Source organism: Rutidosis leptorrhynchoides, unplaced genomic scaffold (genome assembly GCF_046630445.1).
Source record: "Rutidosis leptorrhynchoides isolate AG116_Rl617_1_P2 unplaced genomic scaffold, CSIRO_AGI_Rlap_v1 contig589, whole genome shotgun sequence".
NCBI lineage: Eukaryota > Viridiplantae > Streptophyta > Magnoliopsida > Asterales > Asteraceae > Rutidosis > Rutidosis leptorrhynchoides.
The window spans coordinates 21,240-37,447 of record NW_027266809.1 but is presented as its reverse complement, the minus strand read 5'-3'; the positions used below and the strand labels follow the sequence as shown (position 1 = coordinate 37,447).

The 16,208-nt window shown below is 33.0% G+C and overlaps 2 protein-coding genes across 3 annotated transcripts; both read right to left on the bottom strand.

Annotated features, from left to right (window-relative positions):
* Positions 1 to 476: 476 nt before the first annotated feature.
* LOC139884695 (uncharacterized) lies at positions 477 to 1,618 on the bottom strand. The gene is made up of 4 exons (XM_071868689.1): positions 1,289 to 1,618; positions 1,167 to 1,203; positions 715 to 798; positions 477 to 529 (listed from the first exon to the last, which is right to left on the bottom strand). The coding sequence occupies exons 1-4, from the start codon at positions 1,616 to 1,618 to the stop codon at positions 477 to 479; spliced, it is 504 nt and encodes a 167-aa protein (XP_071724790.1).
* Positions 1,619 to 2,335: 717 nt separating this feature from the next.
* LOC139884696 (ubiquitin C-terminal hydrolase 12-like) lies at positions 2,336 to 12,306 on the bottom strand. 2 transcript variants are annotated; one of them, XM_071868691.1, is made up of 32 exons: positions 12,273 to 12,306; positions 11,905 to 11,964; positions 11,436 to 11,583; positions 11,173 to 11,330; positions 10,360 to 10,625; positions 10,059 to 10,277; positions 9,841 to 9,949; positions 9,649 to 9,764; positions 9,363 to 9,461; positions 8,539 to 8,648; positions 8,055 to 8,129; positions 7,673 to 7,751; positions 7,414 to 7,560; positions 6,989 to 7,069; positions 6,798 to 6,917; positions 6,326 to 6,448; positions 6,166 to 6,243; positions 5,993 to 6,081; positions 5,796 to 5,904; positions 5,323 to 5,391; positions 5,124 to 5,234; positions 4,735 to 4,790; positions 4,273 to 4,450; positions 4,084 to 4,185; positions 3,932 to 4,003; positions 3,785 to 3,850; positions 3,373 to 3,438; positions 3,081 to 3,167; positions 2,868 to 2,984; positions 2,628 to 2,702; positions 2,462 to 2,548; positions 2,336 to 2,377 (listed from the first exon to the last, which is right to left on the bottom strand). In XM_071868691.1, the coding sequence occupies exons 1-32, from the start codon at positions 12,304 to 12,306 to the stop codon at positions 2,336 to 2,338; spliced, it is 3,348 nt and encodes a 1,115-aa protein (XP_071724792.1). The 2 variants fall into 2 exon arrangements, with proteins under 2 accessions (XP_071724792.1, XP_071724791.1); XM_071868690.1 differs by having other exon boundaries at positions 11,905 to 11,971; positions 12,277 to 12,306.
* Positions 12,307 to 16,208: the final 3,902 nt, after the last annotated feature.

Genomic DNA, 16,208 nt, shown 5'->3' with positions numbered 1-16,208 from the left:
AGGTTCTACTATACATGGTTTTAGAATGGTCAGGGCATCGTCATATTGTGGTGAATAGATGTATGAGCGGCCAGCTTCCACAAGCTTGTAAAATATGATCAGGGCATACCAAATTCAAAACCAACTTTAGAGACACCAACTCAAAACCTCGATCAATTGTTTAAAATGCAGAACCAGAACACAATGCCAATACTGATAATTGTAACTGAACTGATCGTTCATATATTTTTTAACATGAGATGAGAACATTTGGAAAAACAAAAGTTGTACAAGATTTACATGCTTTGCTACTTCCATCACATTTTACAACTATATAAGAACGCGAGTATACATCTGAAAGAATGGGAAAGGAAAAAGAAAAGAAGAAGAAGAAGAATGGACGATCTACAGAGTACTGTTGAAGCTTTTGGTGGTAAGTTTCGTCTATCAAATGATGACATGAACAAAATATGTCATGAAGCCGTGCGGAACAAAGTTCATAGTCGTCTAGAATATCCAGAACCTCCACACTTCTTGCAGAACACCAATCCTGTGAAAAGTGAACTTGCTTTGAGTTTCATGAGATCAAACACATTTCAAATATTTGTTTCATGCAGCATATCAATCTGATTATCTTTCCTTGAAGCTGCTATATTCTCTTTACAAAGTGAAGGAGTTGATTTTGGTCAAATTTATTTTTCAATACAAATCATATCTGAATTCAGAAATGCTTACCAGCACCCTTGCACACTTTACAATCAACAATGCCTGTTTCAGCCTTCATTTTTCCATTGTCACAAAAGATGCATTTTGTACCACCTGTCCGTCCATCACAGAAGCCATAGTTATTAGCACAAACAAGATAACGGAAACTGCATGACGATAGAAATCAGCATTGACTTTTCTGGTAAAGTCTCCTACTTTCTCATAGATGTCTATTACTATGTCAATCTAAAAAGTTAGAATGTGATCTAATTGCCTTCTATGGATTGTCAGCAGAAACAGAAAAGGGGATGTGTTTATTCCAAGAGTAGGATTACATCTTACACAAACATTACGAAGAACAAGAAGAACAATCAGTCCATTACTGACTCGGTGGACTCGATCAACACATAGTACCACTGATAAGGCCATTACAAAATGAAATTCAAAATTTACACAAAAAGAGAGAGAGACGGAGAGATTACCATTGCCAGCACAACGATCACATGGCACAGGGTCACCCTATTCAAATCAAACAAAGCTAATTATAATGATAGAAATGCTATTTTGATAAGAAAAATTAAAATGATATTTTGCGATTCCGAACCTTAAATCCAAGAAAGAGAGAGAGGGCAATGGCAGCCAAAACACTGACAGTAGCAAGAACAGTTTGGGTGTCGAGAGGTCTGCTACCGAATTGAAACGCAGAGCTGTTGCTTCCACTCAGAAACAAAAATGGTGGGATGAAAATGAAATTCGTGATGATGGCCGCCGTCGGCTGTTTATGAATCTTCCTTCTTCTACTAGAACAAGAGCAATGGGAGATTTCTGGTTTTATTAAAGAGAGTTGATTCAAAGATTGATAATGATTAGCCGATGAAGAAGCGAGAGAAGAGAAAGGGTTATGGAGAGACGAGTGGAGTGTTAGTGTAGCCATGGATATACAACACAACAATATGTGGAGCTCATTATGTTTTGACTGTAGAAAAGAGAAGGATAAAGAAAATTTACCATTTTGCCCCTGAGAAGGCTTGCAGCCTTGCACGTGCTTATATGGAGGGATTAGTTAATTTAACGACATAAGCCTCAAACTTTTACGTTTCTGTCACAAACATCCTTAAACACGCAATCCGTTCGATTCTTGCCTTTAATTTTTCTTGTAAAATTTGTTTCTCTTCTCTTCAACCAAGACAATTTAAAACCACATCCATGGAGTCTGCATAAATAGGTTTCATAGAGAATAAGTATTTCGTTACATGGAGCTAACTCGGAATCGGTACATTAATGAAGGGGGGGAAAACATTACTAAATATATGATATGATGATGGCCTGGCTATACCCTGTATACATTTTTTGCTAATAGACAAAAACTTGTTTATATACTGTAAAATTACACTGCAAGTCGACTATCACTCGAAAGAAAAGAACCTCCATTTTTAAAATCGGAAGCAGTAGATGCTCGACGGGGCCTATCTATCAAATAACACACTGGTGTGGTGCAGTAAAGTTTGTACACAAATTGCTCGGCCAGCCAAACTAGCGAAAAGAATTACACAGACAACAGAACCGACAACGGTGTTTTTCCTCCATCTCAATGCTAATTGTCATTTGTTCGTTCTTCACGTTACTCCATTTCCGCAAATATACAAACTCCTCAGTTGTAGATTTTAACCGGCTTCTCGTAAGCGTGGCGATTCTGTAGAGAAATAATAAGGAATTGTTAAAAAAAGGTCACATATCACTAGAATGTACTTTAAAGAAGCAACATTCAGCTACATACCTGATTAGCTGTATATGCTCTTTTAGGAGCTGTGTCGGAGTGCTCTAAGCCAAGATATTGCTCCCAAGCACCATAAACATCTCGTCTCTGAGAAAACAAAAGAGATGATAACTTAAAGAGTACTAAATAACAATAGATTACCATAACAATTATTGTTAATACAAACCTGAAAACGACTGGAGACGACATCAGAGTCCTGAAGGTACTCTGGCCGCCCAAGAGAGAGGAATGCAAATTTCCACTGAAAAACAGGAAAGCTTTATTACATTCTAAGAAAAATACACTACATTAAAAACAATTTGAATAAATTGAGGAGAGTCTGTAATGATCCAGTTTTATTCACATGACAGGGAAGGGAATATTACTTTCTGTACAAACAGACTCCACAGTGGAAGTAGAACTATACCTTGGCAAATTCCTCATCTGGAACTTGCAATTTCTTTTGTATTCGCACCTTAATTTCAGCCAAAGTTTCACCTTCGTGTATGACCAAGAAAAATGGTTCCCCAAAATTCTGGATTTGCTGTTCTCATAAAAAATGATGGTAGCATAGTTAAGGCTCGTTACAACTGACGATATAATATGGATTACATCAACAAATGCTTGCAAGTGTATTTACCATCTGATTCTGAGCCGTGTCTTTCATGAAGTGATAAACATGTATTAAGCGATCATGTGTACCGAGATTTTTCTCTTCTTCTGGAATCTGTGACATTAGGAAACGTTCTAAGGCCAAACTACTCACTCCGATTACGTTAAACCAAACAAGAAAACCAAGTAAACAAAAAAAAAAAAAAAAAAAAAAAAAAGAATACAACCAAAACAGACATCAAAGATTCAAATCATCTGAGTCACCAATATCAAAATCGAGTTCGGCACTTTTATCCCAACCAGTATTTACATCACCTCACCTCTTCTGCCCGTAATGTCCAATATTGATCGTTTATGTTCTCAATCTTCTCATTTGGTGGAAATATCTGATGCAAAGAAAATAAATAAATAAGTAATGAGAGGATTAAATAGCCACAAAAAATGAGCTGAGATGGGGAAAAAAATATAAAGGGGAGACATGGGATGGCAAACAAAGAAAGAGATGACATGCGAATGAAAGGAAGATGCATAGAACATCAGAGGAAGCCTACTGCAATCAATCAGTTTCAACCTTCCCAAGCCAGGTTCATATACAAGTTTGAGAAATGAGAGCCATAATCGCATTAAAATAGTAATCTAGATCAAAAGACCAGTGATTAATTATTTATTTATTTATTTGTTGCATCTTCTTTTAAATTTCTAATCAGACTCGACATCAGGAAAGTTCCACACCTTGTAAATCTTGTGATAGAATACTTCAAGCAGCCTAAGTTCCGCATCTGGGTGCGACAGCTCAACCTATCAGACATCCGAATGCACTTTCAGAATATAACAAAATCTAAAAGAGAAAATTCAGCATTAATAAAACCAAGAACAAACCTTAGTTTTAAGCTCATTAATCACATCTGCGACAGTACTCTGTTTTGGTAGTCTCATTGTATGAATTACAACCTGTAAAAGATCAAAATTAATTTCAAGACTATCTCATTATGTACATATATAACTTGTGTAAGCATATGATTGCTACTCACTTCATCTTTTGTAGCATGATGAAATGCCACTTTCAGAGTTTTCAAACCTTGCAATTCTGGCAAAGGAATGTCCAAAACTTCATAGTACAGTATATCAGAAGTCTGCCTCAAACAATTACGAAAAGTGTTAAAGACAATATTTCAGAGTGACTACAGATTCATATCAAAATTAGGGCAAGTTTATATAACCTGATTATAGTGGACAAGCATATCAGACAAACGGTCCACTCCTCGGTACTTGATGGGCTGAGGTTTGGGTTGCTGAGAGTAACAGTTGTGAGAAGTAAGCCGAATTTTGGAGGGGTCTTCCAATTGAAGATGACGAGCTACTCTTTCGACTACATCATCATAAGTGTGAAGTTTCGACCTTGACATCCACACATGCAAGCAACAAAGAGATATAATGCAAGTCAACTATTTGTTCACATTTCTGATCGGGTGTTTGGTACTCACAAAACTGCTCATAGTGAAGAATGCTTAAATATACTCTTTTTTTCCTTTTATTTTTTTTAAAAAAAGTAAAAAATTGTTTATACTAAACAGCTTAAATCAGCATAAGCGAACAAAAACCACTAAGTAAGCCCATGTGAGAGAAGAAAATTCGGCATCAAAACCAACATGATAAATTCTTTTTGCCAAACTTGCACTTACAATTCCAGACAGAAATCATCTTCCTTGGCCTTTTCCAGAGAGCGGAAGTGAACAGCCTGAAATTCATTCAATCAAGGAGGAATTAGCCCTTTTAGGCAATGGATACGTTTGAAGTAATTGCCCAAGCTAAACTAATTGTTAATTAAATTAACCGATAATAGTGAAGTTAGCAGATTAGCGAGCCAATTAGACTATTAGATCTACAGAAGCCACCCAATACAGTAGTGGGCCATGAACATGAGCCTGGGCTGGAGTGAATGAGCTTCCAAACTAACGCAGCTATAGGTAGAATCTTTCACATTACTGTGTAATCCAAAATGATTGAAGGGCTAAATAAATGCTTTGCAGGAATCGTTTTTCAAGAACAAGAAAGGCTTCAAAAAGGTTACCTGGCGATTGTGCACATATTCGAGAAATGAAGGGACATCTGGATAGCGATATTGTTCAATAGTTTCAGCTGGAAGGGATTTCTGGAAACAAACAATGTCTCCATCTTCAAGCTGGTAAAAAAGACAACAGTTGTATCACCACAATGACAAATGGCTATGCATATAATTGATCATTGAAGACAAATGTTAAGTATTAAACCTGGCTGGAGCGAAATGTGCATTTCTTGTCTATGGGTTCACACATGACGCTGGGTTCAAACTTGATTTCCTACAGACAAATGTAAAGTCGAACACTAAGATTATACATAGATACCATAGTTTCACGCAGAATTTTGCATTGAATGCCACCAAAATCAATCGCAATACTAGAACAAAAGAAACGGTTACCATATTTGGGACAACAAAAGAGAAAAAATTATATGAGGTTCAGCATCATATCAGCAATTCAAGAACAAGGGTAAGAAAAAAAAACTCAGTGACGTACACTTCTACAGCACTAAACATACTCTTGCAATCATCCCAGAGAAATTTTGAAAATCTAAAAAGAATTCAGAAGACTTGGCATCCATGCAAAATCCCAATTTTAATATTCTCGCTCTAAGAACATGAAAATCCCAGGCAAAATCTAATTGAAGCCTCAGCAATGAAAAACATCTAAAATGAAAAACAAACCTCATAAAGTTCAATATCTTCATCAGGAGCAAACTGTGCTAACTGGTTAAGTTTTGATACAATCTCTATCGGCTTCCCACTACCCTTGACAAAGAGTCTTCCAACATAACTGAAATCATAACATTAGTTAGGCAGACTTTGAAAGGTTTCACTTTTGGAGAAATGATGAAAGAAAGGGTGCAGAAAAGCAAAACTACCAAAGTTCTTCGTTCTCAGGATCATAAAGCTTAAAGAAAAGCAGTATGTCCTCCTTTGTCTTGTCAGGTGGAGCAACAGGGCGCGAGTCCTGCATGGTATTTGTTATTAACAATACAGACAAAATGGCACAAATTTTACTCAAATAATTATTTTAAATTGAAAAGATAACTACCAGCCCAAGCTCGACTTCCAAGAATAGCTTCAATTCCGCATTATGAACCTTATTTGACACCTCCCTTAATTGTCCAACCTACAATGAAAACGAAGATCTGACTATTAGCCGCACCAAAAGAACAAGAAGAATTTTAAGAAGGTAGGAGTAAAATATATACAGATTGATTCTCCTCCATCTGTGTCAATGGCCGGTTGGGACGGTACGTATGGTTTTGACGCTTTGCCCACAACCAAAAACGCTGAAATTGGACCGGTATACCAAGCTCCTTAGCAACCTCTTCCTGCAAAACTCATGCCTATCAACACACTTACAAAGGAAAAGAAACTATAAACCTCCAATACACACGCTGCAATAGATAAGGACAACAAAATCAGGAACTCATGAAGCTCCATATTGATGACCAGCTTAGGATTCACAAATCTTCCCTCGTGTCATATTCTAATCAGTGTACAATTAACACCATAAGTATAACCTAGACGTCAATGTACAGGGAGTGACTTGGTTCGTCACTTTGTTGCTGGACATATGAGGCTCAATGAGACTAAACACTAAGTATAAGACCACAGCAATAACATGCTACAATTAAATCCAAACAATGTGACAAAAAAAAGTCTTCTTCAATCAGATACCTTGAAGAGTTGGAAAGAGGTCTGCTTTTGAATACGGAAATTCCTGACTTTGTCATGATCTACAAGATCAAAATAAACATCTTTTCCTATCTGATTTGCAAGATCTTCATCCCGTGCAACCTACGACGACAAAATAAATATTAGTAGAATTTAGCCACACTTCCCACATACTTAAAGATTGAAGCACTAACCTTTATAATTGTATACAGATGTGCCTCTGCCTTTTCCTTCTTCTTGTGCTCTTTTTCTTCTTGTTCCTTCTTCAACCTCTCCTGGGAAATCGAGTTCATTCCACATAAGGATGCAGCAGTAAAGACAAATAATGGATCTTCAAATGACAGTATGAGCAGATCATTCCATAAAAAATGGGTCATATTTAGATAGTTCTTGTGTTGTGTGGGAATCAATTCAAGCCTCGCATGCAAGCTTATCAATGTAAGCCACATATGAACAGATCATTTCATAAAAAAATGGTTACCAGCATACTAGATATCATTTCTATTGAAAGCCTTCCAGACGCCATTTTTCTTATTACAAAGCTCAATTTTAATTCTGGAATCTTTCATCTGTTGATCCGTAACTTTGATCACAACCAAATATGATAAAATCATCTTACCCTTAGATGCTCTGCTATATCTTTCTCATCCACATTGCAAATTATCTTATCCTTGTCACTTTCACGTATATACACCAGCATGTAAGCATTTGAATATTTGGTGAACTTAAAAGGTGTGTTGTTGAATCCAGGATTAGTTGGTGGCAACTGTTGAATCATAAGCAGGGTTAAACCAAATAATATATGGAAAGGAATCTGATAGAAGTTAATGGTGCTTTACAAAGGAAAAATTAAAACAGAAGAGTCATCACAACAGTACCTCTTCTTCACCACCGTATTGCTCCTCTAAAGCCCTCTTCATATCTTCTTTCGTAACTCTTTCATCATCAAATTTATACCTGAAGACATTGAAAGACAAAAATCAAAAACTAAAACAAAGGCATGGTCAATATAAATGCCAAGCAAACTATCCCCACATATGACCTGCAAACCACTAAAACAACAATTCAAAGTGGTCTGCAGAAGTATCTAGTCAGCAGTAACAATTTATATGGCGCACATAGAATTAGACATAACAGTCAAAATAAAAAGAGCTTTCTAGTCCTAATTCCATGAACATTTTAAGTTTTTTCCTGAATGGGGTTTTGTCTTATGCTAAGAATGCAATAGACTTGTGCATGCAGGCATGAGAAACTACATACCACTGATCAGAAAGAGTAGGCCGGATAAAGGCATAATAATGTCCACCGTGAACCCCACCACTGTGAACCAAAACACTGCATCCAAAAAGAAAAAAAGAGGTTCAGCAGCAACATAAGGACAAGTAATGGAACAGAAATCACAGTGTTGAGCATGAGCCAGTATTAGCATATATGTGTGCCTACTGCATGGTAATGACTGAAGAAAATTCCTTGTATTTTTTTTTCTTTTTTTAGGCTCTAAATTAATACTTAATAATCAAAAGCCTATGAAGAAGAACGTATCATGTCATGTTTATTCATAGGAAAAATGAATGAGGGGGCGAGCTAACAAGCTCCATCTAAACTTTTCACATTTAAAGCTCTCCATCTGTTGCATAAATTACTTACCACTAACAATAAAGTGCTTATTGATCGTAATGGTGCAAGTTATTTATTTTATGCACAAAGCAAAGTGATAACATTAATGTCACCGACATGGTTATACCTGTGAAGCGTGTATAAGTTGCGAACACTCCTATCAGCATCAGGTGATAAATATTTGCCATTCTCTCGGTCGAGGTCAAGTTGCAAAGGGAATTCATAACGATCATTAATCTACAAAAGAACATGCGCATGAGCCATGAAAGAAAATCATGTTCAAACTGAATCCATCAAATTCTGCACAAAGGTTTAAAATGATACCAAATGATTATAACTACATGTCTCAAGACTACCATTACAGAAATGTAAGACAACTAAGTCAACATCCTAGCTATCCACTTCATGTGACAAATGTGACCGAGAAACAAATTTGTGAACCAGAAGAATCATGAAACAAATGACACATACAAAAAAATAATGTCCATAGAAATCATGATTTTGCAGATGCAACGGTCTCCAATGGTGATAAGATGGCCACGAATATTAATCAAGATTGAAACTCGAAAGTCCATTTCAAAGTTTCAGGTGGAATCTTCATACAGACCTCAACATGAAATCTATTTCAAATTATAGTTCAACAACTACAATAATGATACAAAAAGAAGAAGAAGAAGAAGCAGAATTGTACCCTGTAACTCCAGATAATAAACAAAAAGAAAAATAATTACACAAAGCCAACAGAAAAGCAGTCCTAATGTTGACAAAATGTAGTTAAGAAAACAAATTATTATAAGTTTTAACTCATTCTATTTTAGTGTCACACCGATGAAATCTGCGCAATCTATCAACTAAAAGTATTAAATTACAAAAACACCCACTCTTCTAAAAGATGCAAAGAAAAGAGAGAGGGAGAAAGAGAGATTCCAGAGCGAGATTGTTCATCCCAACCTTAACCATGGTGTCTCGCATAAAATCATACTCAAAACGTTTCAGCTGCAGCTGAAGTACAGGAGGGAAATCGATGAAAAGCACACCCTTCCTAGCATCCTGCATTTATCATCAAGTACAGTACTATCAACTAAGTTTCAAAATGATGGCACTCCAACAGGACATGTAAGAAACTCATGTCAATGACAGCAATAGCCGCAAACAAAAGCTGCTAATCTGGCTGAAAATAAGAACACCCAGGATACTTTGGAGACAAAATTTTGACATCTCATAAACAAGAACTAACCTGCAGTCCATATTGTTCAGCATGGTATTTATTATCCCCCTCAAGACGTTCAACTTCTACGTACTTATCAAAAGATGCATAAATATCACGGCAACCTTTAACATCTAGCTGCAGGTCTGCCGGAACAAATGCAGATTAGAAATTGCACAATAGCAAAAAAGCAAAGAAGCATTTGAAATACATGAAAGATACCATAAAAAGACTCCTTTCTTGTAGATTTATAATCCACATTTATGCACTCAATGTAGTTCATGTGATGACCCTCGAACAACTGCTGGATAGTGCCTTCTACAACAGTTCCCTGGTCAAATGTCGACAATAATCAAATTAAAGTTCTGACTAGGAGACTTCCAAAATACCCAAAAAGAAAAAAAAAAAAAAAAAAAAAAAAAAGCACTCTTATTACAAACCTTCATCTTGTCTTCAAGTTTCTCACTCAGAACCCTATTAAGTTCTTGAACATCATGCTGCATAAAAGAATCATAAGTGTCCCATCCAAAAGATTTGGTCAACTCTTTTGTTGCGACACTACTGTCACTGTATTGAAGCTTGTAAAAGAGGGACTGCAGAGCCAAAGGAATGCTTGAAGATGGTATATCATTTTCAGTTGTGGGCATGTGGTAGACCGCCTGGAAACGCCCACTCCAGATTAGAAACCCAAATAAATACCTCACACAAATCATTATAAGCCCATTTTCAAATAATACCAACCTTCCTAAAATAAGGGATATGATACAGAGTTTGCAAGAGAGAATTCATGTAACATGTTGCTCCCTGGTTCTTTAGACCAACATAGCCGGTCTCCTTTTTTGAATCGTATGTCCAATAGTCCACAACCTTACGAACAATAACCTCTGCTTCAATTAAAAGAGTGTCATTCACCAGGTAGCCTCTACTTGGATCATATAAATCACTCAAAGGCATAAAGGAGGTGAATCCCCAATCACTTTCTCGTGTATTGAACTGGTGTTGGGTGTCTGTCAGCACAAATCAATCAAAGTTAATGCAAAAATGAGTAGATGTATGCATAGTAACTCCACAATTTTCTAATGACAAAATAAAAAGATAACACTAAAATAAAAACCTCTTAGATTGTCCCTCTATCTCTTACAAATAGTTAACAGTATAATAGAACCTACTAAACAAGCAAGGAACTTGGATTTTTATGACAAGGATGAAAAAGAACTAACACGAGAGGAAAAGCCAATTTTGGATTTAAAGTTGTGTTCACACAGGACATTAGAATGCCTCAGTACACTTTTCAATTATTCTAAAATGCCCTGAAATTGGGCCCCACAGGATCTCATGATTGATGGATTGTAATTTACAGTGCTTTTTCGACAATGGTAGTTTCCATTTCCAGAATAAACAGCACATAATAAGTATAAAGAAATCCGACTGGAAACAATTATGAAGCAAGGCAGTAAACTTAAGCAATAAATAAACTATAAATTCATGTTTGACAAAACGGTTTAAAAAAAAAATGCAAAATGAAGTTACTTATATAGTTCAGTAAAAGAATACCTTTTCTGATTGAATACTTGTTGTGTATTTGATTGACAACTGCTAAGCTAAACTGAGCATATCTGCTCCACCCATAGGGTAAACTTGTTGAATCCGCGACATCCAGATACATGGATAAATGGTCCACATTGTTTCCTTTTGGAAATATAAGTACACGCCTACAAGCACAAAATAAACGGGTAACTGAAAATACAGTTCTCCAAGGCCCAAGCTGCATGCAACAACGTGAAATCGCAAACCTAATTAAAAGATGTCAACAATACCATTTATAACCTCCAACGACAAATACTTCTGAGTAGTGTTTCTTTGTATTCAGCCTAGAAAAGTTTTCAATCTTCCATGTGAATCTGGACTGAGCAGGAGGTTCCTCAGCAGGCTGACTCTCCCCAGCAGTGGCAGCTTCAGGTTGAACTACGACAAGTAATTAAAAACCAAATGAAAACCTTAAAATGATACTATAAGAACAACGCAATCAAGCTTCAAAGTTCTCATGACATGAAAATTAAAAGCACCTTTAACTCGGCAAACCCAATGAAAAACTTAGTTCAGCTAATTATACTTTGACTAGTTTCGAATATCGTACAGCTTTACATAATGCACATTTTGAAAAATAAAAAATAAAAATAAGGGACTAAGAAACATGCAAAAAAATGATGGAAAGCCAAACAATTCAATCAGATCAAGTTCTCGAAAGCTAGACCAAAATAAGATCCAAGAACAGAGTGGAAATACCTTCCATGGATTGGTGATTGTCAGTCACATCTGACCGGGGAACGAGCATCTCCTCGTCCTCTTGTTGCTGTGCAAATCAAAGTGAAAAAAAACAACGATACTAAAATAATTCAGAATCTGAATCAGAGAAAAACGATCTAAGATGAATTAAATTTAAAGCACGTGAAATTTTAGGCACCAATCACACAATTTATCTCCCAAAAGGAAAATTGACAACTTCAAACACAAAAACCAATGCCCAGGAAGACAAAGCAAAGAAAAGGTTGACGAAAAAAGGAAACCACGAATCATGACTCGGATAGAAACGGAGCATGGGAAGTGAAATTAAACGCATCCAATACAAAAGAGGAGAAAGAGAGATTGGAGACTTGCATCGATTGGAGCTGGAGTCAGCACTGTCATGAGTAAATTGTCGAGCTTCAATGGAGAATAACGGGACTTTTGGATTTTATACAGTGAGAGAATGAGACTAGAGAAGAGAGATCACCAGAAGAAAGAAGGTGTTCGACTCGAATGACGGAAGAATGTATGTATGTATGCTGTATCCCTTTTATTACAAACTGATAAGGCTATTTTCGATATTTCGTATGTTATATATTTACTCGTGTATGCAACTTACGCGTTATGAGACGGAAATTTACTTTCCCTCCAAATGTATGTGAAGTAAAAAATAAATTTACAAAAAGTAATAAATTTAGTGTAGAAAATTTGATTGCGCTTGTTACATGGTTTCTACAACATCGATTTCTAACTCTTATTAGATTACTATTGTTACTGTCACCTGCCATTCTATAATCGGGATGAGATACAAATTTTTTTACCATCGTATGCCATTCTATAACTGTGATGAAGTACAAGTCTTCGATTGAATAATTTATGATCGATATTTTTATTCATTTTATTGGTTTAGCCATGATTATTGGAAAAAAAAATTAGATATCATTCTTTACATATCCTTTTTTTTTTGAAAGCATAAATTTTATTTATCCAAATGGGAAACGCCCAAACGAATCATACAGACTCATAATATTCTCACAATACAGACCAAAACAATTCTACACGGTCCAACTCAAAAGCAGAGTACTAACTGCAGAATTATTACAGACAGACGCCAATAATACAGCATTTCGGATACGTCTAATAACATGAACAGTACTTGCATTTTTACCAGAAAACACAGCATCATTGCGCTCTAACCAAATGAAATACACTACAGCTACAAAAAAAAAAAATCTTCTCAGCCTGACAAGGACTGATTTACCTCTAGCTTTCTTACTAAACCAATCAATCTCTCTTTTCCACGACAATGGTCGACGTAGAATAGAACAATAAGGCATAACAGCATTCCAAACACAGCTTGAAAAAGCACAAGTAAAGAACAAATGATCCAAGCTTTCAAGATTATGGCCACACAAACAACAAGTAGTATCACCACAAACTGCTCACTTGAACAGTCTTTCTTTAACAGTAAGTCTTCCATGAATGGCCATCCATAGAATGAATCCATGTCTAGAATATATACCCTTTTCCCCCAAACTAGAATACACCACAGAACTCTACCCTTCTTTTCTCTAATCACCTCGTAGCCAGAAGTAATAGAGTACTTACCAGAGCTATGAGTTGTCCAGGAAATGTCAGTATCCCTGTTAGAGCAAAACTAGACCTGTTTAACCAACCCCCATTCCTTACACACCTTACATGTTTTTTTATGTCTATCAGTGGTCCGTCCATCGGATGGAGAGTCCGTACCTTTAAAAACTAATAATTTAAATGTATATATCATATATAAAATTATATACTAACTATTCGTATTAAACACTATTAAATTTATGTCAAATATTATATAAAAGGTAATTATTTTAACTCTATATCAATTATAATTTTTTTTTTCAAATCTACAGTTATAGAATTAAAAATTTATTTTGTTTTCAAAATAATAAATATAGCAAAAAATAAAAGTTACATATCAAGATTTGATTTTAATAAAATTTATAATTGTATCTAATCAGTTTAGTTGTTCCTATTAATTGAAAAATAAAATATGCCCATTTTAATTAAGAATAAAAAATATATAGCGGATTTTTATTAGGAATAATAGTTTAATAAAAAATTAGAAAAATGATATATATTATAATTTGATTAGGAATAGTTTTTGTTAATAATATGTCCGTTTGAATAGGAAAAAAAAGACGTGTCATTTTTAATTATGAATAGAAAAAAAAATGTAATTAATTTTAATTAGGAAAATATGTTTAATAAGAAAATAAGAATAAAAAATATAATATATTATAATTTTATTAGGAATAATTTTTTAAATAATAGATAGAAAATTTATCTGGAATAAAATTATTATATTATGAAAAAGTAATTGATAGAATTTTATTAGGATTCATAATGTTTTTATTATATTTTGATTTCCTAATTGGAGTAGGAAAAAAATATCATTGACTTAAAATTATAATTTAAAACCTAATTATTAAACTCGAAGTTCTAAAATACATGTGTCAAATTACTATTCGTTAATAAATCGTCATGTGTCGGATTTTAATTTGAAAATAAGATTTACAATTGGAACATATTTAAAATTGAAAAAGTCTAATTACAATAATTATTTGTATTAAACATTATTAAATATATGTCAAATATTATATATTATTTTAATTTTATATCAATTATAATTATTTTGATTTATATCAAAATCTACAATCCTCTTAGAATTAAAAATTTTAATTTGTTTTTAAAAATAATAAATATAGGAAAAAGTAAAAGTCTACATATCAAAATTTGATGTCATAATAAAATTTAAAAATATATCTAATCAATTTAGTTGTTTCTCTTATTTGAATAATAAGATATGTCTGTTTTAGTTTGGAATAGAAAAAAAGAATACAACTGATTTTTATTACGAATAATAGTTTAATAAAAAAATTAATATATATTTTAATTTAATTAGAAATAATTTTTTAAATAATATATCCATTTGAATAGAAAAAAGAAGATGCGCCCGTTTAATTAACAATAGAAAAATCAAATATAGTGAATTTTAATTAGGAAAAATTATTAAATAAGAAAATTAGAAAAAATATAGTGTATTATAATTTTATTAGGAGTCATTATACTTTTATTGTGTTTTGATTTCCTAATTAGAATAGAAAAAAATAATATCATTGATTTAAAATTGTAACTTGAAACCTAGTTAAACTCAAAGTTCTAAAATACATGTGTTAAATTATTATTCGTTAATAAAACGTCATGCTTCGGATGTTGATTTGACAATAAAATTTGCAATTAAATTTGCAATTGAAACAGATTTAAAGTTGGAAAAGTCTCGCTATTATATATAAGATAAGTCAGTAGGCCCGTTCGTTGGACGGGATATTCGTACCTTTCAAAATTAATAATTTAAATGTATTATAAAAAAATATAATAATTATTTGTATTAAAAATTATTAAATATATGTCGAATATCATATAAAAAAATTATTTTAATTTTATATCAATTATATTTATTTTGATTTTATTTTAAAATCTACAATTCTATTAAAATTAAAAAAATTCTTTTGTTTTTAAACATAATAAATATAGAAAAAAGTAAAAGTCACATATCAAGATTTGATTTTATAATAAAATTTATAATTTCATTTAATCAATTTATTTGTTTCCATTGTTTGAAAAATAAGATATGTCTGTTTTAGTTAGGATTACAACGGATTTTTATTAGAAATAATAGTTAATAAAAAAAATTTAAAAATATATATTTTAATTTTATCAAAAATAATTTTTTAATTAATATGCCCATTTTAAAAGAAAACAAGAAATTGCGTCCATTTTAATTACTAAATAGGAAAAAAAAATATAATGAATTTTAATTAGGAAAAATTATTAATTGTTTGAAAAATAAGATATGTGAATTTTAATTAAGAATAAGAAAAATATATAGTTGATTTTTATTAAAAATAGTAGTTTAATAAAAAATTAGATAAAATATAGTGTATTATAATTTGATAAGGAATAATTTTTTAATAATATACCAGTTTGAATAGAAAAAAAAACGTGTCCATTTTAATTAGGAAAAATTTTTTAATAAAAAAATTAGAAAAATAAATATATTATATTATTATAATTTTATTAAGAATAATTTTTGAAATAATAAATAGAAAATTGATTAGGAATAAAATTATTATATTAGAAAAAAGTAATTGGTAGAATTTTATTAGGAATCATTATGTTTTTATTGTGTTTTGATTTCTTAATTAGAATAGGAAAAAAAATAATACTATTGACTTAAAATTATAGCTTGAAAC